Below are 24,504 nucleotides of genomic sequence, written 5' to 3'. Positions count from 1 at the left end.
GTGTCCGCAAAGATGTCATTCAAATGGAGCTGGCCTGGGAATTCAGATGCATGAGAAGCCACACTGACATGTAAGGGGGTTGGCTGAAATTCTCCCGACACAAGTTACATTCATCCCAACTTTCTCTAAGTAAAAGGCACGTGGATGGTCTTTCCATGCCCCCAACTCCAAATACCAGTTTATTATAATCACGTATCTGACAGTGGACCTGACCAAATGTATGTGCAAAGCATCTTGACTCTTCACCATAAGCCTACAAAGCAGGTTCTTGCATTGCCCCTCCGTTTACAGTTGAGGAATGTGAAGCTTAGTATGGGAGGGTGTGTGTGGGGGGGGTGACTTCATTAGGTCCCCCAGCTGAGTCACAATCTGAACACAGATGCACATTATTCCAGAGCCTGTATTCTTAATTACTTTGCTAAATTCTCTCCTTCTGTAACAAAATAAAAACGAAATAAAAATTCTACATGACAAAAAAGATATTGAGATGACATCACAGAGCACGGGCATCCTCTTCTTCATCTATTTCCTGGAACGATCTTTTCATTCGGTGTGAATATGCTCATTTCCAGCTTCCAGTGTTGAAGCACCAATCCTCTGGTGGAAAAGTGAGTTATAATCAGGAAGTTGTGATGAAATTGGAAAAAGAAGAAACTCTCAGGGTTAACTTCTTTTTTCTTTCTTTTAACATTTTCCTAGTATTGCAGGGTCAGAAGTTCCTAACCAAAGTTACCTAATCTAGTGCTTGCCCCAGGAAGGATGACTTCGGTCATCCCAGACAAAGGAAGGTTCATGCAATTTGTAAAGATCTTACTGAATCCTATCTACTTGAGAGGCAAATTATAAGCATCTCTTGCCTGTCTGAGGATCTGCAAAGTGTCTTACAGCTTTTTAGAGGAAAGGCACCGCACAAATGCAAATTAATAACAGTATAAATCAACTTAATTCCCGTAAGTATAACCATCTAACCTGGCAAAAAAAAAAAAAAATGAAAAAAATAAAAACACAAAAAAACACACGTAAGGCCCCAGACTACAATGACAGTCTTTGTCAGAAAATATATTTATTATTGATAGTGAGTGAAGTAAAGATGTCAGTATTCATGATAGAGGAGAGGCTGCAGAAGCCGAGGTTGCCTTCATGTTGACACAAAATGCCTTATTTCACTTGTAATCAGAAACATTAATCCATCAAAAGAGGTACATTTTCTCTCCTTTTTGTCTTCTTACATGATCACCATAATAAGTTAAAGTAGCTCTTACATAGTCAAGGGAGAAAAGAAAAAGAGAGAAACCCAACATGCCACAGCCTAGCCAATTCCACCCAGCCCTGCTGGCCCGAAATGGAGAGGTCTGGCCTTCTCTCCTCCCCACTCCAGTGACCTCAGCCCTTGATCTCAATCCCCAGCTTTGGGGGACTGTAGGTTCTCCCGAAGATGGAGCTTGGTTAGAAGAGGAAGTGGAACAGAAAGTACAAAAGGTGGAGAGGGCTGCCTTTCTTTTTAATCATCATAAACAGGGTTTATTAACACTGCAGCACATCCTTGATGGCTGGTCCCTGATCTAGGCCTTGGCTTTTCAAACTGTTGCTGATAAACTGTGATATGCTTCTGCTGAATTTGCTCTCCGATGCTTCTCTTTAATGGTCTTCTCTTTAAATGGGTTGCTTTCTTACTAGGAAAAAAAAAAACCTGTTCCGTCTCTGGAATTAACGTTGAAGGAATTCTGCTTGTTCTAAAAGTTGATTTTATCCTCCCTTCTCAAGCATGCTCTGCAAGAGAAATAGAAAACATAAGATTTACCAGCAGAAGGAGGGGACCAAGTACGAGCAGTAACTATTTAGTACCGCTTGTGTCGCTTTTCAAAGATCTACCTCAAACACATATAAAGCAAGGCATATGCTTCCTGGTCTGGAAATACAATAGCCTTTAATGAACATCACTGCTTAGTCATGTATAATATCCAAATGACCCCTCCCCCCACCATATCAAACGGAACCCGAAGGGTGAACAGGGCCTGGGCTGTGAGAGCGGGGGTGCAGTGGGAAGTGTGTGTGCAGTTTCACTACCCTGGACACTGGGGATGTGTGGGAGCGTTTCTGGTGGCTGCAGGGACTGGGGGAGAGCTACTGCCAAGGGGGTAAGGGCGGGGTGGGGTGGAGCAGGGCGAAGAGGGAATCTCTCAACTGAAGGCAAGGTCTTCTCCCCGAAGCCTCTGCTCACTCTAGGCAGAATGCAGCTGTTCATGAACTCATAATGCTGGGTGGAGCTACACAGAGCTAAGTATGTCTTCCCAAACTACAGAAATGGCCCCTACATTCTACGCAGTTATTTGTGTGGGTGGGGGTGAGGAACAGTAGACAGGAAGAATTTCTTTTCCAGTTTTATTGAGAATTAATTGACATATATCACTGTATAAGGTTTACGGTGTACAGCATGATGGTTTGATTTATATATATTCCGAAACAGTTGCCACAACAGGTTTAGTTAACATCTGTCACCTCATATACATACAATTAAAAAAAAAAGACAAAAATGCTCACTGCACTGAGAACTCTTAGGATCCACTCTCTTGACAACCTTCCTGTATCACCATGCAGTGTCCACTGTAGTGATCACGTTGTACACTACACCCGTAGTACTTATCTTACAGCTGGAAGCCTGTACCTCTGACCACCTTCCTCCAACCCCTCTTCCGCCTACACCTACCCCCCGTCCCCAGCCGCCTCTTGTAACCACAAATCTTACGTCTTTTTCTATAAGCTTGGTGTTTGTTTTTTGTTTACAGATTTGACATATAAGTGAGATCACACAGTATCTGTCTTTCTCTGTCAGATTTATTTCACTTAGCACAATGCCTTCAACATCCACCCATATTGTAGCAAGTGGCAGGATTTCCTGAGGTCTTTTTTTCATGGCTGAATAACACTCCACTGTCTATATGTATACCACAGCTTTTTTTTCCCCACTCATCCACTGATAGACACAGGTTGTCTCCATGTTTTGGCTATTTTAAATAATGCTGCTATGAACATGGGAGTGCAGGTGTATTTTCAAGTTAGTGTTTTTGTTTCCTTTGGATACATTCCCATAAGTGGAATTGCTGGATCATATGGTAGTTTTAAATTTAATTTTTTTTAGGATCCTCCATACTGTTTTCCATAGTTGCTACACCAATTTACAACCCCATCAAGAGTGCACAAGGGTTCCCTTTTCTCCACATCTATGCCAGCATTTGTTGTCTCTTTGATGATGGCCATTTGGGCATGAGGTGATATCTCACTGTGGTTTTAATTTGCATTTCCCTAATGACTAGTGATACTGAGCATCTTTTTATACACCTGTTGGCCACTCACACATCTTTCAAAAAATGTCTATTCAGATCCTTTGCCCATTTTTTAATTGGATTTTTTGTTTGTTTTTGCTATTGAGTTGTATGAGTTCCTTATACATTTTGGGTATTAACCCCTTATCAGGAACATGGTTTGCAAATATTTTTTTCCCATTCTGTAGGCTGTTTTTCCACTTTGGTTTCTTTTGCTGTACACAAGCTTTTCAGTCTGACGTAGCCCCACTTGTTTATTTTTGATTTTGCTGCTTGTACTTTAGGTATGATTTCCAAAAAATAATTATCAACACCCATGTCATGGAGCTTTTATCCTATGTTTTCTTCTAAGAGGTTCATGGTTTCTTATATTTAAGTTTTTAACCAATTTTGAGTTTTTTTGAATGGTATATGATAGGGGTCTAGTTTTATTCTTTGACATGTGAATATCCAATTTTTCCAGTACCTTTTATTGAAGAGACTTTCTCCATTGAGTATTCTTGTCTCCCTTGTCAAATATTAGTTGACTGTACATGCTTGGGTTTATTTCTGGGCTCTCGATTCTGTTCCGCTGGCCTATGTGTCATTTAAACAGTACCATACTGTTTAAATTACTACAGCTCTATAGTATAGTTTGAAACCAGAACGTGTGATGCCTCCTGCTTTGTTGTTCTTTCTCAGGATTTCTTTGGCTATTCAGGGTCTTTTGTGGTTCCAAATAAATTATCAGACTGTTTTTTCTATTTCTATATTAAAAAAAATACCACTGGGATCTTGATAGGGATTGCATTGAATCTATAGATGGCATTTGGTAGTATTGCCATTTTAACAGTATTAATTCTTCCAATCCATGAACATGGAATACCTTTCCATTTATTTGTATCTTCTTTGATCCCTTTCACCAATGTCTTGTAGCTTTCAGAGTAGAGACCTTGGATCTCCTTGGTTAAATATATTCCTAAGCATCTTATTGTTTTTGATGTTACTATAAATGGAATCAATTTCTTTTCCAGAAAATTCATTGTTAGAAACACTACTGATTTTTGTATGTTAATTTTGTATTCTGCAACTTTACTGGATTTGTTGATCAATTCTAACAGTTTTCTGATTGAGTTTTTACAATTTCCTATATATATAATCCTAGGCAGAAAAAATTCTTAACTGTCAGATTAGAACTCTGCTAGCTGGGGCAGGAGATAAACTGTCTCCATTCTTAAGAAACTTTAAGAAGAAAAAAGGGATCCTTTCCCCTTTAGTTTTGAAACTACTCAGGAAGAAGAGCTAGGTCAGGCCCAAGATCGCCTCTGATTTGTTCATGTCTTCTTCCATCCCTCACCCTTCCAGCCACTTCTTCACCCAACCTCTTAACTGAGGTCCTACTAGGTACTCATTGTATCAAATTAGGTGATATGGGGAAACCAATACACATGCTCATGGAAAATTAAGGCATAATACAGAGTAATAACTTGCTATTTCTAAAAATACATTTGCTAAATACATTAAAACTTTATTTTACTGATTAAGTAATACATGCACACAGTATAAAATTCAAGAAGAACAAAAGAATATATAGGACAAAGTAATTTTTTGTCTTTCTCCTATTTCCCAACTCTTTGTGTACTCTTCCAGGGAAGGTATTGCTTCAAAAGCAGAGTGCTGCCTGCCTATTTCAGAAGAGGATAACTCTCTGCAGCTGGAGTGATCAGGGAAGGATCCTCAGACATCTTTCACTATGGATAGAACAGAAGGTAGAGAGGGATGAGGGGGGCAGCACTGGTAAACATTCAGAGGAGGGGAAAAGCCCAGTATGTATGGGATGAAAAATGGAGGAGAGAGACAGGCCTAGCTAGAGGAAAGGGCAGGCATTCAGGATGTACCAATGGAAAGAGTATAGAAAGGGCCCATTGTGAATGTCAGGCTGAGACACTACCTTGTTGGCCATTAAAAAAAACCTAGGAATCCAATGACTGTCCTTAGTAGGAAGATGTCATTTAGAAAGGCTACCCTGACATCCTTAGCACAATGGATCCAATGGAGGAGAGTCTGGAGGCAGGAAGACCAGGGAGGAGGCAAATTAGAAGTGAGGCTAGGGTTGGAACAAGAAATAGAGCCATAAAAAGACAAGGGAAGGAAAATTTTAAAAAAGCAATGACGAGACCTTAGGTATGGTGGCTCCTCAGTGACAGGGAGAAAGGTGGTGTGACCAAGAGAAACAGGAAAGTCAGTGGGAGGAGTCATCTTGGGAATGAGGAAGATAACATTTTGGGTTTGGGAATCTGGGAAGATGATGAGACATCCCAGAAGGAAATGTCTAGAGGGAAGTTGCAGGCTTGGGAAAGAGGTCAAAGGTCTTTAGAGATAAAGATTTAAGGTCAGAGATGAAGAAAACAAATTGAAATAAAGGGGCAGAAAAGGAAAAGGAGGACAGAGAAGCATACTGGGTCACAGAAGCACAGGATGAACAGCTTATCCTAAAGGTTTTCCTAAAGTATCCATGATTACAGGCTTCTAAGAAGTCTATGTCCATAGGCTACTAAAGAAGAATAGATATAAAAGCAGACAAAGTAGTTTGTAGAGGACACATATTAAGAGAAAGACTCCACTCAGCAGAAAGTCATCTTATAGAACACTAGAATGTGAGGCTCCTCTCAAACTAATCTGTATTTGTTGGAAAACTTAAAAATCGAGCACTTACCATGTAAGAGTCAGACCAGGCAATATCACAGTATCATTTATCCTCATACCCTTGTGACTTCATCTGTGAAAGCCTCTCCAACTATGCAAAGGGGAAGCTCTATAAACTCCAGATATACAGACAACCTTGCCATAACATTATTTATTAATACAAAACGGAAGTCAGTATAAAGCAGATCTACACTGAAGCCAAGTAAGGGCACTTAGTTACTAAAGAAAATGATCACTTTGTGAGTGATGCTACTTTGCAGGTTATATACTCATTACTTTCTTCAACACACCAATGGGAACTGTAAGCTGCTACCTGCCTGGTCAAATACCACATGGCTGTGCCTCATTCTACAATTGAGGTCTCATGGCTATAGCGACAGCCATGTGACAACATACCTCTTTTCAAATGTTGCAAAATAATCCACAGTGACCACAACATAAATAAAAGCAAGAGTTTAAAGTGTTCACAAGAGTCTAGGAGATCTTTTTTGTTTTCTCCTCCCTGTAACCCCAACCATATATGGAAGGGTAATTTTTTAGCCAGGTCATGTAATGCTAAGAATGTCAGACTCTTAAGAGAGACGAGCTGGGCCTTGGCTGGTGTGAAAACTGTGGGCCAGTCTAACATGAAGACACTAAAAGAACATTTTTGAACAAACATAAAACACAGAGAAGTAACCATATTCACAAAATACCTTGCTACTTGTATTAAAAATCACATCCTCAAAGACAGCACGGCAGTTCACCTGATTCCTGGGTGACTCCCTGAAGACACAGGGGGCAAAGCTGTGTCTTCCAGGGCTGGTCCATACACCTGTTGTCAAACTACACTCAGTTGCCACCAATGAGTGGCAGAGGTGGTACAAAACCTCTTCATTTCTGTCAGAGACATTAACAAATACAACATCAAGTTTGAAAAATTTTAGATGAATTAATTGGTAAAACATTCTGTGTTTTTACTATATCACAACTATGCAATAAAACCTGCCCAAATCCAGGCCCAAGGACCTTTGGCTGGAGGGATCCTGAGGCCTGGCAGGGTCTGTATCAGTCAGCTCCCACCGATAGGTTCTCCTACCATCTTTGTATCGGTTCCGCCCGTCGCTGCTGTTGGGCTGAATTTCAACACTGCATAAATTTAACGCTGCATAAATTAACATAGGAAATTCCCCAAAGAATGAGGGAGAAGATTTGCAAGTTATAAAAAATTGCTTCCTTCATTTAAGGAACTGCTAACACTTAATCTTAATGTGGAGAAAGAAATTCCTTGCACTTGCTCATCACTCACGTGCTGGGGCCTGCAGAAACGCCTCTGCTAAACAGCTGGGCACATTACCGAAAGCAGAGAATGGTTCAGGCACCCACACTGCTCTTTTCCCAAGTCTCTCTCTGATTCCAGCCACTGAGGAAGGAGGACTGGCAGCCCTCCCCGTCAGACAGGAGCAGCACCCCTGGGGACCAGAGGCTGTGTGTCATTTCCATTGATTAAGACGGTCTTAACTGTTTTCCTCAAATATTTCTGTTACAAAGTAATCTCATCAACTATTTATTTATTTATTTATTTATTGGATTTATTTTTTTATTGGCTGTGTTGGGTCTTCGTTGCTGCACATGGGCTTTCTCTAGTTGCTGCAAGCAGGGGCTCCTCATTGTGGTGGCTTCTCTTGTGGAGCACGGGCTCTAGGCATGGGGGCTTCAGTAGTTGCAGCACACGGGCTCAATAGTTGTGGTGCATGGGCTTAGTTGCTCTACAGCATGTGGTATCTTTCTGGGGCAGGGCTTGAACCCATGTCCCCTGCACTGGCAGGCGGATCCTTAACCACTGCGCCACCTAGGAAGTCCCTCCTCAACGGTTTTTTGAATTACAGCTTTCTTGGGGGGGGCTGACTACCATAGCAGTGTGTCAGCTACTGACTCTTTCGATATATTGAAGAGGAATTATGGCAACCCTGGATAGCTCACAACCATCACGACAGAATAAAAATAGTGTTCTTGGTCTTTTTAAAACGGATACCACTCAGAGTGTGTCTGAGCTTACCCAGTATCTCACCAAGACTTCAAAAGACCTAGTAAAAGCTGGGTATGGAAGAGGGAAGGCTTACAGGAGAAAGGTGGGGGCAGGGTGGGGGGGGCACTAAAATGGAAATGCATCCTGACATACCTGAGTTTTCACTAAGGAGGCACAGGAAAGTGGGGAGTGGAAGAGAATGGAGCTCCGAGGAGGAACCGGGAGTGAGAGAGACAGAAGAAGACTGTTCAGTGAGAAGGAAGGAAAAGTAATCCATAAATTCAATGTGTGAGAAGCACGAAGCACGCTCTGCCTTGCCCCGAGTACTACCCCTGGCCGCCTGGAAACCTGATTAGCTAACTGATTTGTTTTCAGTATCTGTCTCCTCCCCCCAGCAAGTGCTGTTCTTTGTTCTTCCCTCTTGGAGGAAATGCAGGTTAACTTTTTTATGCCTGAGTCTAGTTTCATCTCTTCTTATGACAAATGCTCTGTGTGATATTCAAATTAAGTTACAAGTAATTAACTGTTTATACAACTTGCTGTAATAATAGACAAAACACTAACATACTGTACTTCTAACTCTAGAAGCTTAAGCACTAGAAAAGAAGTGCCTATTAAGAGAAATGAAGGTCTATTACCACGGTAATATTTCTTCTATTAAACCCAGATTAAAAAAAATGTCATAAAGCAACTGTTACTCTCAGAAAGTGGTTTAGAAAAAGATTCCTATGATGGAAAAGGCTGGGGTAACAAGTCTAAACTTTGGGATTTAGTTTGCTTTGATGTTACTCCAAATTTGAAGGGTGGCCCCACCGAAGGACCAGAAAGCTCTTCTGGAATGCCCATGCCTCCTCCTGAGGAAAAGCAGCCCAGCCAGGCAATTAATAAATGTCATTAGGTGGTGACAATAAAGAAGCCTTCAGACACAACCCAACCACGCTCGCCAAAGCCTTCCCAGAAAGTGAACCTTCGTGATTTGTCTCCGTGCTCCCTGAAGGTGGGCATCTGTGTGCATCGGAAGTGACTGCTTAAGGAGACGGGCCCCTGGTGTGAGTCAGGGGAGGGGAGCAGAGTGACTGGAAGCAGCAGAGCCAAGGGAGGGTCCAGTCACAACTGTGAGCTGGCCTCTCTCCTCCCTCCTGCCCAGGAAAACCGGGTGTGGTTCCTCAACTGGGAGCACCTACACTTTCAATGGGGGCAAGAGGATGGGAGAAGAGAACTTCTTTTTCAGAGGCTCCTGCCCTCTGTCCAAACATCTTCTGATTTGTTCCTGAGGCCGAGAAAGGACCTAGTCAGTCTGACCAGACCTCTGCAGATGGCTGAGACCTGGTACGCAGTGACCAGCAGCTCCACATCTTCTGAAAGCAGGGCGTCAGACTTGGCAGGACCTCTGAGAGGCTGAAGACCTTTCATTGCAGTTCAGGCCAATGGGATCTAGAGCTGTGTTTCTCAGACTCCATGGACAGCTACCCGGAGAATTAGTTGGAAGTTTAGATGTTTAGGTCCCACCTCATACCTGAATCCGATTCTTAGGGATGGACCCGGCATACGCATTTTAAATAAACTTCCCAGGTGATTTTGATCACCCGTGTTTGTGATCTGATGTTATAGGGAACAGCACACTGAGTTTGGCATCAGGCTATTCTGATCTGGACTCTGCCCCATCTACAGATCACCAAGCTCTCTGAGTGCTAATTTTTCCAAGTGAAAAGATGTGATTAGGTTACACAATTTCTAAGTCCTGCTAGCTCTAACAGCTTATGAGTCTCCAAAATCATTTGCATGTAATTTATAGCTCATCTGAAAACAATGATAAAATACAGCTTGCTCTGGCATTAGGCTTTTCTTTCAAGAATTCTGATACCTGAAGTGACAGCTACTACTATGTTTCCAGGCGCTCTTCACACTCAAGAAACAGGGATGTACTTGAGCCCTGGTCTAACATAAACCCAAGTACAATGGGAAATAAAATACACTGTCCTCAAGAATGCTCACATGTTCTGCCATGGCAAGTTCCCCCACAGGCACTAATGTTGAGGTCTTCTATTTCAAAGGATAACCACAGACTGGAGGTATCCTTTACATCTTCAAAATGAAGAATCGGGTAACACTAGTCTTGGAGTGCAGTAACTTCATATTAAGATCTAGCCTCATTTATCAGGGTCTTAATCCCATGTTCCCTGTTACAGTCGAGTAACTTTTTGTTCTCCGCAAAGAGATCAGCAGGAAGCACACAAGCCTAAGCGGGGGGTGACTCACTTACAAGATTTCCTCACTTCGGTCCTTCCTTTAGCTGAGCTGCTTGCCCCACTGCCCACCTGCTGATTTAAAATAAACCTCAGCTATGGTTTACCAGCGCCTGCCTGGCCTCCACCGTCTGACTCCAGCCTCCACGCTCACCTCTGTCCCTTGGGCCTGTCCTGGGTCTGGCCCTTACGTTTAGTCCTGGTAGTTCCTTGGTTCTTCTGAGCCAGCTTCCTGCTTCATCTGCACAATCCCTTACCACCCATGGTCCGTGGCCCGCAGGGTGGAAGCCAGCACAGTAGAGAGTCGCCTAGGGCTGGCTGAGGGATGCAGCCTGCTTTCTCCAGTGCAGTTTATTAGCCGGCGGGTTCCATTCTGCCAGGCAGTGCTGAGATTTTTCACTCCATTGGCTTTGGAGAAACTGAGACTGTTTTCACCCCCTCGCAGTTCACTCTGCCACCCTGGCTTCCTCAGGGCCGTCAGGAGTACCAGATTCAAGGAAAGACCAGGCAACATGCCGACCAATCAGAAGTGCAGCTTTTCTTCCAGAGGGGATGCTTAAGGAGATGCTGCTTGTGCCAAACAGCCTGTGTCTCTTAATTTGAATGTGCTCAGGACCCCGGGTGCTTGTGCAGCCTGATGCTTGCTCTCAGACATGGAAGTAGAATCAACCCTAAATGACAGCTGCAAGGCCCTTGTGCAGCTTAGTTCAAACCCTTAATTTACCAAACAAAAAACTGAAGCCCAGGTCATCATGACTAGATTAGAACGTTCCAGCATTCCCCACAAACTCTCTCCTCCAGCGAGCACAGAATGTTCAAGAGTCCAGCCAGCTTCCAAATCTTTCTGTCAAAAGCAGCAGGGCTTAGAATTGCTACCCCTAGGCAGCTGGATTCTGCAAGTAAATTGAGGGACATGAGGTGTTCCCAGGGAGCAGAGGCAGTGCAGATCTGGGAGCAAGCCCTTTCTACAACCCTCCTTTTATAAGCAGAATCTGGGCACATTTTGGTCCATGAGTGGTCCAGTACTACTGGCTTCCCCTTGCTCCCTCCCTTCCATTCTCCTGAAGCAAGACTGAATGGGAATCAGGTTTTGATGGTAAGAACAGGTAATTCAATCTTGGGGAGTTTACAGAAAGCTGTGAGGCTAAGCAGGTATGAGAAATAAAAGACACAGAAATCTATCAACCAATGTTCTACTGTATTTTAAAATGCTGTTTATCTCATATAGCTAGCCAGTAGCTTTTAAGTCTTAGAAGTAATAATTACAGCAATTTAATATCTCTTTACCATTATGAAGAAAACGTAACTTAATACACTGGAAGTAACAGTCTAAATGTCTCCTGTTGACTCGTGAGGACTGTTTTAAGACTAGCTGAAGAAAGACTGATGGGAATAAGAGGATGTAAAAGAAACAAAAAGTAAGGCTAAGGAATATCCGGAAATTTTCCTATCAGTAAAATCTATTAGTCTAGAGAACAATGCCCTGAGGGAACCAGTGAAAGCCCAGTCTATGAGTCACTTAAAAGTGGAATGGATTTGGCTACTGGAATTATCCCAAGGGGAAAACTCTGGCACTACGCCGGAAATGGACAACACAATCTAATGGGTTGTTGTATTTAGTATCTTAGCATGTCCAGCTGGTTCTTTGAGTTTAACAAGGAAACATAAGAAGGGGTGTTGACCGGTCAGGAACTGTAACAACAAATGACCAGGACCACGTATCCTGCCGAAGTCTCATTTAACAACAGAGGCAGAACTGAAGTCACAAAGTTAGACTAGTTTCACACACACACACACACACACACACACACACGGGAAACATGGTGTGGGTGGAAGGGTGACTACTCATGAAATACTGACATAACCCCCGCTGGACACTATGGCGTGGTCTTACCACGGGGCAGCGCTAAGCTGCACCTCTGCTCCTGCCTTTACAATCCCACCCCCCGTCTGCTCCTTTCAGCCTCAATGGCTACTTCATTTGATCATCAGAGTTTTTTTCCCTTCACTTCATGACTGTCGTTCCCATCTTCCCTCACTGCCTTATTTCTGTATTAGTGGATACTGGATGTCCCTTCACACACCCAACTCAAAAACCAAACACTATTTATTTTTAAATTTGTTGTTTTTATGGCAAAATCTTGGTCTCGTTGTTCAATTTACTGTCATGACTTCCCTGAGTTTCAGTCCTCTCAACTGTAAAATGGTGAAGATAAAACCATCTCTATTTACATCTCAGGTTGTCATAAAAAACAAGTAAGAGAATGGATGTGAAATGACCTTGAAATCTAAATCTACAGACAAAGTGTTACTGTTTCTTGGTTACTTCCCATTTCAGTGTTGCCCATCTTAGGTTTAAAAGGTTTTATGGACATATCTTTTTACTATTACCTGGTATTATACACTCTAATGCTAATACTTGAATACAACAGCTGTGAAAACAATAGGTGCCTGAAACATCCTCACTGAAAATAATATTAAATTATACTGTAGACGGGGGTGGGGGGAGGATGGAAGGTCCCCTTTGGAATGACTAGTATAATTTGATGCTTTTGGCCAATTTGTTTAAGTTGGTATCAGCACAACTGAGGAAAGAAAAGAAAAAATTTAGACATACTCAATACTTTATAGAAATGGAATCCACACAACACTGTAAATTATATTATCTTCCCTCACAGATGAGAAAAATTAAGGCCCAAGGTTACAGAGCCAGTAAAAGACAGGGCTTGGATACAAACTCAGTACTGCCCAATTCAAAACTCTCTGTTGCACCATGTGGCATATTTGATTTTGTCACAGGTTAGCTCTGTTTTACTCTGTAAATGTATGCTACTCATCTCATGGGGCTGTGTGTAGACGGGTCAACACAACCCCGACAGTCAGGACAGTCAATACTCCAGACGCCACTGCAGGTGCTACTTCAGTAATGTTACAAACCACACTGTGGACACAGGCACCTAGGTTACAAGACACCAGTGTCGAAACACACACTCCGACTCCGCCATTCTGTGCACTGAATACCACTCCCACCTTAATACAGAGCTAACATGAAGCTAGAAAAATCCAAGAGCCCAACTTACAGGTTCCACGTGCTTCAGTTAGTATTAAGGTTGGAGATTGTTAAAAGCATATCAGAAGCTGTTTTGGACAAATAAAATGTACTAATTTAACGTTAGCAACACTACTTCTACCAAAGACCTTAAAAGAAAGGAATCCCTGGCACACTACTAAGAGTTAGACAAGTGCTGTACAAGCAAGAAAAAGAAAAAAGCCTCAAGCCACAAGGCTTTTAAAGACAATGCAGGCTTTTAATAAATCTTGTTCTATTTTTTCTACTAGTGTTGCTGTTATTTTCCAGCTATCCAGACAATACTGACCCTCCCATCACATATTTACAGAGTGTTAGAAATTTATACTAACTGGCATTATTATAACTACAGACAGCAAATTAGACTGCAGGAAGGCATGCTGTGTAACTCAAACATGAGATTTAGTTGGGTTAGAAGGTCAACTCCAGGGAGTGTGTCAGCAGAAAGAATCAAGATTTCCGACAATCTCCATCTTTCAGAACAACCTATATCCAACTGTTAAATCGGTTAAATGACAAGCAATTGTGTGACCTGCCAGAACTGATAATTTACTTCAGGTTTATCATTAGCTTTCTAAAGTACATAAATTAGAGAAAGTACACGTCCCGTGATCATCATATTATTCTGATATGAAGGGTCATGAGAAAAACGAGGCTATGGTACACAGAAGCGATGGCAATTGCTTCCTAAATCCACCTCTGGCCTGTCTTTCCCTGCCCAATTGACTGGACGCTACCCACTGGCAGAAGATTGAATGGTGCTTGCATGGTGGGTTTTTATTTTAGTTTCATGTTTGCCTTTTGTTTTTTCGCACCAGGCTCTCTGCATGACTACTTGCTGTTTATGGACTTGAAGCTGTTGGCCCCTTAACGTGTATCCTTCTTCTTTGCTGGCTTTGAGTACCAGCCCAGGAATATGGGGCAATGACCCTGAGGACACAATTATAGAGTAGAGGACAAAAGTTCAGAGTAACTAGAAAAGATTATTGGTAAAACCTTTTTTTTTTTTCCCCCTGCTAGTGGAACACAAGGAGACTACAGACTCTTCCTACAACCACCTGGACAAAATGTGATTAAATCTTAACCAACTCGTGACAGCAATTCTTGATGAAGAATAGTTTGGTTTATAAAGCTTTTTTCACACACATTAGCCTACTGAGTCCTTCCCAGTGCCCGTGATGTTGGGCTTTTTATTCCTCTGGTGCCCCAGTTAGCCTGGCTTGTACACCCACCTGTTTGGCCTGATTGACGCAGTGCATGTACTGGCTGGCCAGTGTGGAGCAGCTGAGGGTCTGCTGGGAGTTCTGGCGGTAACACTGGAGAATTTGGGCCTGCAGATCGGCACAGATGGGATGACACTCATACCGCCTGGAAACAAAAACAGGGACCACTGAGGCAAAAGATCTTCAGTCGGAATAAAGATCACGGCTAAAAATATCTAAAACTTAACTAAGATATAAATGTTGCAAATGCCGAAAAAAAGTTTGAGAAATAATTTTCTTTGATCTTTAAAGAAAGATAACACACAAGATAAGTAATTTCTATGAAACTAGTTCTATTAATTGATGCCACCGCGAGCCTCTCTGGATGGCGTACCATTCCCACCAAACCCCAAACGTGACCATGTGAGTGGGGCCAATTACTCTTTAGCCCAGCCACCTGAGTTGGCAACCTGGGAACCCCACCCCGACCCCGCAATGTTCTCTTCCATTCTCACTTCCAGTTGGTCACAAAGCTTGAGATCCTGCAGTCCAGTCCTTTCTCCACATTCACTGTCGTCACATTAATTCCTAATCATTTATATCATGGATTCAAGAATGACCTCCACGAGTCTGTCTGTCTCATAGCGTTCACTCTCCACTCCTACCTCCCAGGAGCTTCGTTCTAGTACCAAGTCTGAGACAGTATCTGCCTTCCAAATAAAATACATAGTCAACAGACAGGTCCTTTTGGATCAGGTTCCTGCCTACTCTTTTGCCTCAATCCCCCACGCAGTACAAGCCACAGCCCGACCAGACCACGTTGAGGGTTTGGTTCTTACACATCCCTTCACATGTTTGCTCTGCTGCTCTTGACTTTGGAAATGCTCCGCACCTCACTCATTTCTATGTATCTGGAAAATACCTACCCATCTTTCAATACTTGAGCTAAATATTGAAGTGTAACCTCCTCTCTACAGCTTTCACTAGCTCTCTCCATCCGCAGTAGAGTTTATCATTCCCTTTACGGTGACCCCCCCCCCAACCTGTATTAACTTCTTTCACCATCACCACACTACAGTCTACTGCAATTTACTAGCAAGCAAATCCCAAGAAAGGACTGCATCTTATTTTCTTTGTGATCTCAGCTATCGACATGGATCCCTCTTAAAGAAGTCATGCAATAAATTGTTGAGAATGCAAATAAGTAGAGAGAAAATTTAATTCCCTGAGCTAAAATTTTACTAATTATACTCCCAAGATTTTAGTGCTTTCAGTGAATATGCAGTACTAAACATAAATGCTTCCAAAAAGCTGATAATATATGCTTGATAAATGATAATAATAAAATAAACCAAATGGATTATACAAACTAAAATGAAATATTCTTGTTAAAATCGTAGAGGAACTTGGATTATGAGGACTAAATACACAGAAAAATATATATTATTATTGCCTTAATCTAGGGGTTCATATTGTTTTTCAAATTAGTTTTGTTTAATACAAAAGGTTCCAGCCTTTCTTATCAGTTCTTTTCTTGAAATTTAAACTTATTTCCATAGTAATCTTAAAATTGCATTATTTTAAATTGATGAGTTCTAAAAAACCCTGAACACAGGAGAAATAATTCTCATCAATAAGGAAACCCCGGGTGACGATTTGTCTCACTACTTTTATCCAACACACTAAACTATATATATATTTTGCTAGAATAGAAAACTGAAATTCAAACCACGTTACTGGCCCCTAAGGGAATTTACTTCCTACTACCCTCTAAAAAAAGCAGACAAAGAGATAACATTGCTTGTACTTTTTCATTCATTACCTTACTGTTTTGCCAAACACCTAAGAACAGAATTTAAATCCAATCCCAGGAGTTTCAACTCACTTTAAGACTTTGAAGTTCAGAGGTCTGCGAATGTCTCTGGACACGGATTTCCCTGATGCCCTACCATGAATATCAGTATCTAAAAGGAGTCAGCTGTGCTTCGAAGGGTAGAAGTACAGATACAACTAACTGATTATAGCAAGACACACTTCTAGTCAAATACTAAATAAAACAGGATTAAGCATCAGGTTAGCTGAACCTAGCAAATATACGACTAAGGCCTATAACAGTTCATGAGAAAGCAGGGTTACACTCTCTCCTAGTGCTGAGGACCACTGTTCCTCCAATATACCTTAGAATTCTTAAAGCAGTGGAAAGAAGAAAGAGAGAAGGCTAGAACCATCCCAACCAGATATGCAGCCCTTCCCCATGAATACACAGTAAAAGACTGTAAAGAATGAGCTTCTACATACTGCTCATCACAAGAAGATGCTGGGTTTTGTTTTGTTTTTTGTTTGATTTTTACTTCTAAGAAGACTACTCACGATGGGGTTCATTCATCTTACACTATGGACTCCACAGAAAGAGGTAATTGAAGTTATATGTAAGCATTCACCCTGATTGAGCTATTTAGTCCTGCAAGTTAAAGTCCATGAGTTATCTGTCATTTGAAAGGTGTCAGAATATACCTTTATCACCACAAATCAATACTACTCACTTCCAGGGCCCTTTATTTCCTGTATGGCAGTCTGTCCTGTGTGAGTGAGTGAGAACGTCTGCGCGCACGCATGCAAACGCACACAGTTTCTGAAATCCTTCTGGTACACACTTCAACCTGTATTGATGATTAGGTGGTAGAATGGGGGAAAGGGGGGTGGAAATCAACATCAGTGCCTTTCAGTTCCTGGACTAGACTCTGGTCCATTTTGCTTGGATTAATTTGCAAGGGCAAAGCTCTGTCCGTATTGATCTGCAACGCTTGTTATGCTGCCCTAATGCACTGTTTTCACTTTGGGAAAATGCTAAATGAGATTACTGTCTAACATTAGAAGGCCATAAAACCCAAGCATGGCACCTTCCATTCAGGAAAAGGGTTTCAAAGACGTTTCCAATATGCATTATGGTAAACCTTCCATACAGTCACTGAGTCAGCAATTGATTTTTATTGACTGCTTTCATTCCTGCTGATGGAAAAACCACCATTAGGTAAAAATAACGAAAGGCAGAATTTCAAGATACTCAAGAAGGAAAATTAAATCTTAGCTGCAAGAGACATTTAAACAATTTAATTTCTTGGTATAAAAAGATTAAAAAAAAAAACGGTGAATGACAAATGTTAAGAGAAAGATGAAATATTTGGAGAACTTAAAACCATAATAAAGAAGTGAGAGATAGAAGAGTTGTTCAAGAACATACTTACCAAAAAAGAATGGGTGGAATAAAGCTGATACATGGAAACATATATTTATGCTCAGAAACAATAAAAAATCGACTTCAGTGGATCTGAAATTATTGGGGACTCTTGATGGATGCCACCACCTGTGTACCTGTCTCTCTTCCCCTTTCTGCTCCTTCTTTTACTCTTCACTCTGTTCCCTGTCTCTTCCCTCCTTCCCACCAGCACTAGAAGCTGGCCCTCTGCCCTTCCCACCCCCACCCCACAGTGGCACCTCAGGCCAAGGAGGTAGCAGACGGTATTCAACGGCAGAACTGGAGACCAAAGATCTGGATGGAGAACAAAACCCAAGAAGCACTCCTGCTAGGTATTCTGTAGCCAGTAAAGCAATTTTTTTTTGCTAATGTTTAATGCTAATATTCACTTAAGAGGTAGCTAAGAAAATGCATCTGAGTATTTTTCTCATAACTCTGACAGATTCAATGTAGAGACTTCAGGGGAAAAAATAACAGAAAAGGATAAAGATACATATTTAGACTCCAATTTTTAGGTGCTTAAAACACCATGGTGATGGACAAAAATTATCACTACCATTTCTGATGATTTCCTCCGCAGAGTTTCCTATGAGTTGAATTAACTGGTCAAGGAGAAATGAAGATAATCTGGTAAAAATGAAGCTGAGATAAATAAGCAGTACTCACAACTCTCTTCTTAGAACTCTAGTGTAACACGGTTATCTGTTTTAGAGAGATCTGTTGGCTTTGCTGATGCCTCTCCTACTTTTCATGTCTTAGAAACTTCTCTGATGTGGGTCTGAGCTTCGTATTTCGAGGAAAGTCCTTACCCATCTTTTTAGTTCTAACATAAACAGCAAGCATAATGAGGTAATTTCAGAGAAGGGGAAAAAAACACGGCAACAGCCCTCCTCCCACCATTCAGGAAGGCTCAAGAAGTCACGTAATGGCAATCAGTGAGCACCCACAACTCCTAAAGCTCTCGGACACAAAAATCGTTTGTTGAGTGCAGGATGGGTACGAGAATGGCTGGCACTACAAGGGGAATTTTGAGTTTGGGGGTATGAGTGGGGTTGATTCTGATTTTTTAACAGGTTGCGACAATGCATCCTTCATGGGATCTGGTGGTCTTGTAAAACGGTATATCTACCACATTAAAAGCAGGTACATAACACAACCATGGAGTGAAACTTTGAGCTCTAACTCCTACAGCACAATGAAAAAGCTCTAAATGTAATCGGTACATAATGTTTTATTAGATTGTTAAGTCCAGTGGTCAGGATTTCTGCTTTTCTTTCACAACACAAAACTAAAAATGCCAAGCATAATACCAATATTTAATAATTCACTCATTTCCCTTATCATGTATAATAAAGCCATCATAAAATGCAATATAAAGGAAGTATTTATCTCAAATGTATTCATTATCTTCTATTAAATCTTTTTCAGTTTTTAATTTTACTTTAAATTACAATATCCTATTACTAGTTTTCAGAATAGAATGTAAACAGCCTCTCTCTAACAATGCAAGATCTGAAAAACAACTCAATTTCAAGCTTTTCTGACATTCTTAATAACTGCTAACCATCTTTATTAATGATGTTTCTATCTGAGCTGTAATCAAATTTCCACAATTACACTTTGGCAGCTAAACATCTCCAAAAGCTGCCTGCTTTCTTTGTTTCGGTTTGTCTTCATGTACATCTTGCTTTAAAATCTTAAAAAGGAAAATGAAATAAAGAGAAGGCTTCTAAAAATATTTATTTTCTAACATGAACACTAGTTATGATGTTGTCTATCATCTCAACACAAAAAATGCCAAGAGACCTAGAAGACTTCACCTGGTCCTGCATTGAGTTCCATGAACCAATCAAGCTGAGCTGATAACAGACTGTACTCAATATGAGTGCGGTATCATTCAACCAACAAACTGAACTGAAGCGCTGTAAAAGAAAAACTCAGCTGTGGCCTGAGATACAAGAGAGTATACAGAATTCTATCCTACAAACCCAAAGCTTGAAAGAGCAGTATCTATTTGAAAATATTTTAATATTTTAAGTTTGACCTACTGTTGACTTTGGAAAAAGACATCAGTATCACATCAGTCCTCTGAATCCATAGGAGGCAGGTGACATGCAAGGAGGGAGGGGAAAGCATTATCAGCCTTCCCCCAGGTTTTAGAATCCTAAGTAAAAGTCCTAAAACCAGGACAATCCCAAAGATAGGACCTCTGGTCACCTATCCAAGATGGCATGAACAATACAGTGCTCCACACACACAGGTACACTGTTCTTAGACCAACAAGCCTCACACATCCTAAGTATTTGAGGACAAACACACCAGAATATAAGGTGAATGAAAAACTTTCCAATTTCGCAATATATTTTCCTTCCTTATTCAGTAATATTGGTTACCTGGAAATGATGGGGGCATTAGGACAAACCTAGGAAGAGAGTGGGAACTTAGTAATGCACGACCACATGAAACCGGGGCGGGGGCGGCTCTGCCTTCTTGCTCGGTGGACAACACACCTCAACACTATGGGACTCCTCAGTGACTCGTTTCCTTTCCTGAGGAGGCAGTTCTTGCCCCACTCTTCTCTGAGAACCCTCATGGCAGCTTGCCAATTTCACCCACCCTGTGTGGGATTCCGCATCATGGGCTCACCCCACCAAGGGTCTAAACTTAGAAAAATGGGACCATCTTCTGCTGCATCTCCAAAGAACAAGGGCCCCAACTGTTTTGTTTTGCAAATACTTTCTCAAAACCTCGTGATGTAGAGAGGCTGGCTCATTTTCACTTTTCATTATATTGTGGCACCCTTGCCATATCTGGCACATTTGCCATATGTGCAGCAAGGTTTATATCTCTAAAAAGGGAGATAAAATAATTGTTACTGGGACTTCCCTGGCGGTCCAGCGGTTAATACTCTGAGCTTCCAATGCAAGGGGCACGGATTCGATCCCTGGTGTCGGGGCTAAGATCCCACATGCCGCGCAGTGCGGCCAAAAAAAAATGTTTTTTTAAAAAAATTGTTACTTACATAAAAGATATCTGGAATAAGCAGCAACAACTATACAGAGTTTGGGGACACTGAACATAACTGATGTCAACATTAACTCAACCTAGAAGAACTCCAAATCAATGTATCCAATCATATTTACTTTAGGACAAAACTAAGTACTCATGAGATGGTATTTTCTCAAGCTCACACAAAGTCCTGTCATTAGGTAAAATTCTACACCTAATATACTGCACTTTAGTCTGGGTAAGGCTTAATTTAGAGAAGTATAAGCCATCCTTCCTTCTCCCTTTCTTCTTTAACAATGCCCGGTGTACTGTTCTTGCTTAATAAACATCAAGTAATAATGCTGTGATAAAAGTGGGCACTGGACGTCAACAACACAGCTCTTTGCTTTAAAGGGGTCTGAGAGACAGCAGCAGTTCATACAAAGCACCTGGAGCATAAACGTCACCTCCTGCCATGTACAGAGTAGGAACAAAACTAAATCACAGCTCCCAGAAATGGCCCTTGGTTAGAAGAACTGAAATATTGGGAGTATTTTCTTTGTCCCATCAAAAGACCTACAAGCTGTGGAATGAAGACATGTCCAGGGCCAAATATTAAATCTGAATCTCCAAAGGCTATATCAGCGTGTGAATGAGACCAAGTCATCTTAAGACACAACAAATTATTTTTACTTGAAACATCTCAATGAGACTTCAAGGCCAGGAAAAGCACCATCATCACCAACATCATCATTATTATTATTATTAAAGAAAAGCATGGCAAACCTGTGACTTTGTAAAGTAACTTTAGACAACTGAGAAAATGTTAATCTTGAGCATATACAATGTATCACCCTTGGATTTCTTTTACTTTAAATATATGTATCTATATAATACATTGAACTCATGCCAACACAAAGTCTTATAATGAGAGAATGCTAAGTTGTAAACAAAGTGCTAAACGGAGCTCTGATTTTGAATGGGACAGAAACTGAACATACAGTGTTCCAGACAAGAGGACATCCATCACTAGTGAACAGGAAGAGAGGATGGGGCTTAGGATTCTCTCCAAGTAACTCTCAAGCCAGCAGGAAGACTGTCCATTGTATCTAGACTACAGAGACAGACTCCGAGATAGAGGAAAGACCTCCTCAGACCCTGGGGATGTGAATACACCCACAACCTGGGGATTCCAAGCCTTCTAAACACCTCTGTTTTCTCTCAGAGCAAAGTTTAGTGCCTGTGTTCATGACATTTGCCAACACAGGTTTGGTTTGGAGGGGTGGGAGTACTGTGTACAGTAAGAGCTTATAAACTCTTTGAGTCAAGTAGGGAATCCCCAGGAAATAATCAGAGGCCAGAAGCCCAGTTTCAGACCTGTCAACAATAAATGGATGCTGAGACAGGTTTCTGGGTGCTCTGTCTTGGTAGGAGGGCTGTGGTGGTAACTTTCAGTTGGTGCCAAAATTACTCTTCAGCCTTCACCATTTTCCTTACTTAGGGACTGCCTTCTGTAACCACTCTATTGCTTTACTACTTCATATGGCCAAGATGGAGAAAACTGATCATTTGGTCCTAAATTATGCCCAGATTTGGAGGTGGAAGGGAGATAGGAGGAACTGGAATAAGATGGGGAAGGCCAAAAGATACTGGGCATCTGTAGAACCTACCAGAATTCTAGGGGGACCCCTGGAGAAGAAAGGGAAGGCATCATAAGCCAGATTAGTACAGATGGAGAGAGAGCAGAGGGGCTGGCTGAGCACCCAACCAACCCAGGAGGAAGGACAAGCAAGGGAAAGGGGAGGCTGCAGGCAACTGGGAGGTTTGTTTCCAGATCCTGGAAGGGCCATTACTTCCTTCATCACCTACTCTTCCTGTTCAAGTCCTGAGGCTCAGAAGACGAAGAGCTGGATACAGCCAATGTGCCCCCCCGCCCCCTCCCCTCAATACAGCCAAGGGGAGGGCACCAGCCCTGGCAATCTAGCAGGTTTTTCCTGACAGGGGACACTTGTAACGAACCTAAGACATTCAGAGCAAATATTAGAACACCGACACAACCTCCCAGAGATAATCCTTCCGTATTTGGAGCAATATTTATTTCACAGGCCTTATTATATCATTTTCATCAATGCAATCTAACTATTGTAGTAGCACAGAATCACAGCATCTTACAGTTGAGCACTATTGGACCAGCAGCCTGTACAGAAATATGGTCAAGCACATATTTTCATGTTAAGCCCCTATTTTTAGGCACTTATAATTTTTCAAAAAGAATTACCCTCTGGGATGAATTGTCTAGGTTCCTCAGCTGAGGAGTGACCTGCGGGCGAGATGTTTGGTGCAATTCCATTTGAGTCACCCAAGCATAAAAATACGTTCCAGTACCCTTACCTCTTGCCCTGCAGTGATCAAATTTGAGAGAGTGCTTTTAATACTAAGACAAGTCAAGAACAGCTTAATTTAAAACATTTAAAAACTGCCATATAACTCAATGAGGTCTGTGACACAGTCTAAAAAAACTCGGTTAAGATCAAATTTTAAGTCTGTAGTGAGAGAGTATGTTCTATTACTTTAGGTGATACTCTTTTTTCCACTACATTCTGAAAGCAAGATCCAAGTATTAAGATACACCCAGGAAGGAATGTGTCTGGCTCTCTTAACTAATTGCAAAATGTAAATACTGCAGTGACAAGAAAAGGAAAAAAATTATCCGTGCTGATCTGCCCTTAAGTGTCAGAGCACTAAAAAGGAGTGGAAATAGGGCTGGAGCCGGGCCTCTTGTCTGTTTCCCATCCCTTTCATGACCTGAAGGGGAGGAGGCTTAGGTTCCAGCCCCGCCAAGAGGGAAATCCCCAAATGGGTGCACGAGGCCATGCCAGCAAACCACCAGGGACTGCCAGGCAGAAAAACTCCACCTGGACATCACAGGGTTAGACACACTGTGAAGGAGGAAGTCAAGGTGTGTAGAAACACAAGAAGGGAGAAAAACTCATACCTGTAAGAGAAACACCCTCGTAAAGGTCACAGGTAAGACAAGGCGGTACAATGGGTGTCAGGGAAAGAGTGAAGCGGTAACCGCTACAACTGCTCTGCGGAGGGAGTCGGGGTGGTCTAGAAAGTCCATGGAGGTGAGGAGATGGAGTTTTGAAAGTCTGACCCTGAATGAAGGGTAAGTCCGTGCAAGAGGCAGAGAGGACATGTAAGAGGGTCTACGTGAGCCAAGGCCCAGGCTCAGTCAACCTGGGCAAGTCCAGGGGGCTCAGGTTGTAGGGAGGCTGGCAGAGGTGAGAGGCAGCACTGAGAAGGCAGGTTCTGGGATGTGGGCAGTCTTCTGATAAGACAGAGGATGCTTAGATTCTGTTCTGTGAGTCAAGATAAGCTGCCAAGCTTTCCAAGTGAGAGAGTAAAGTTATAAAGGTGCCATCTTCATAGCTGATCAGATGTGAATAAATCAGATGGATGGAAGTGGGAACCATCTAGGCTGACAGGCCAGTGGAGCCGTGTCCAGCTATAAAAACAGGCAAGAATGGAGTCACTGGAAAGCAAGGATGGAAGGATGCAGTAACTGACAGACGTGGACGTAAAGAAGAAGAGAGACTGAGAAATACATACATGGCTTAGGCCTGGGGATTTAAAGAATGAAAGTGCTTGAGTAATGTCACTCAGAAGTGGAAACGACCTACCAAGGTCTAGAGTGTGAGCTGGAGC

General features: G+C 41.9%; 1 protein-coding gene across 3 annotated transcripts in view; it reads right to left on the bottom strand.

Moving 5' to 3' along the window:
• Window positions 1-1,044: 1,044 nt before the first annotated feature.
• The window catches only part of CHCHD3 (coiled-coil-helix-coiled-coil-helix domain containing 3), a 286,088-nt gene continuing 262,628 nt past the window's right edge, over window positions 1,045-24,504 (bottom strand). The window contains exons 7-8 of one of the 3 annotated variants that reach the window (XM_057731058.1): window positions 14,583-14,718; window positions 1,045-1,770 (exon numbers count right to left, since the gene is read on the bottom strand). In XM_057731058.1, the coding sequence (XP_057587041.1) occupies window positions 1,747-1,770; window positions 14,583-14,718 (160 nt within the window). In that variant the 3' untranslated portion in view covers window positions 1,045-1,746. The other 2 variants (XM_057731060.1, XM_057731061.1) reach the window with 2 other exon arrangements.

The sequence above is a fragment of the Hippopotamus amphibius genome, chromosome 4, assembly GCF_030028045.1.
Source record: "Hippopotamus amphibius kiboko isolate mHipAmp2 chromosome 4, mHipAmp2.hap2, whole genome shotgun sequence".
Classification (NCBI taxonomy): Eukaryota; Metazoa; Chordata; class Mammalia; order Artiodactyla; family Hippopotamidae; genus Hippopotamus; species Hippopotamus amphibius.
The sequence above is the reverse complement of the archived record's forward strand: the minus strand, read 5'-3'. Positions and strand labels throughout refer to the sequence as shown.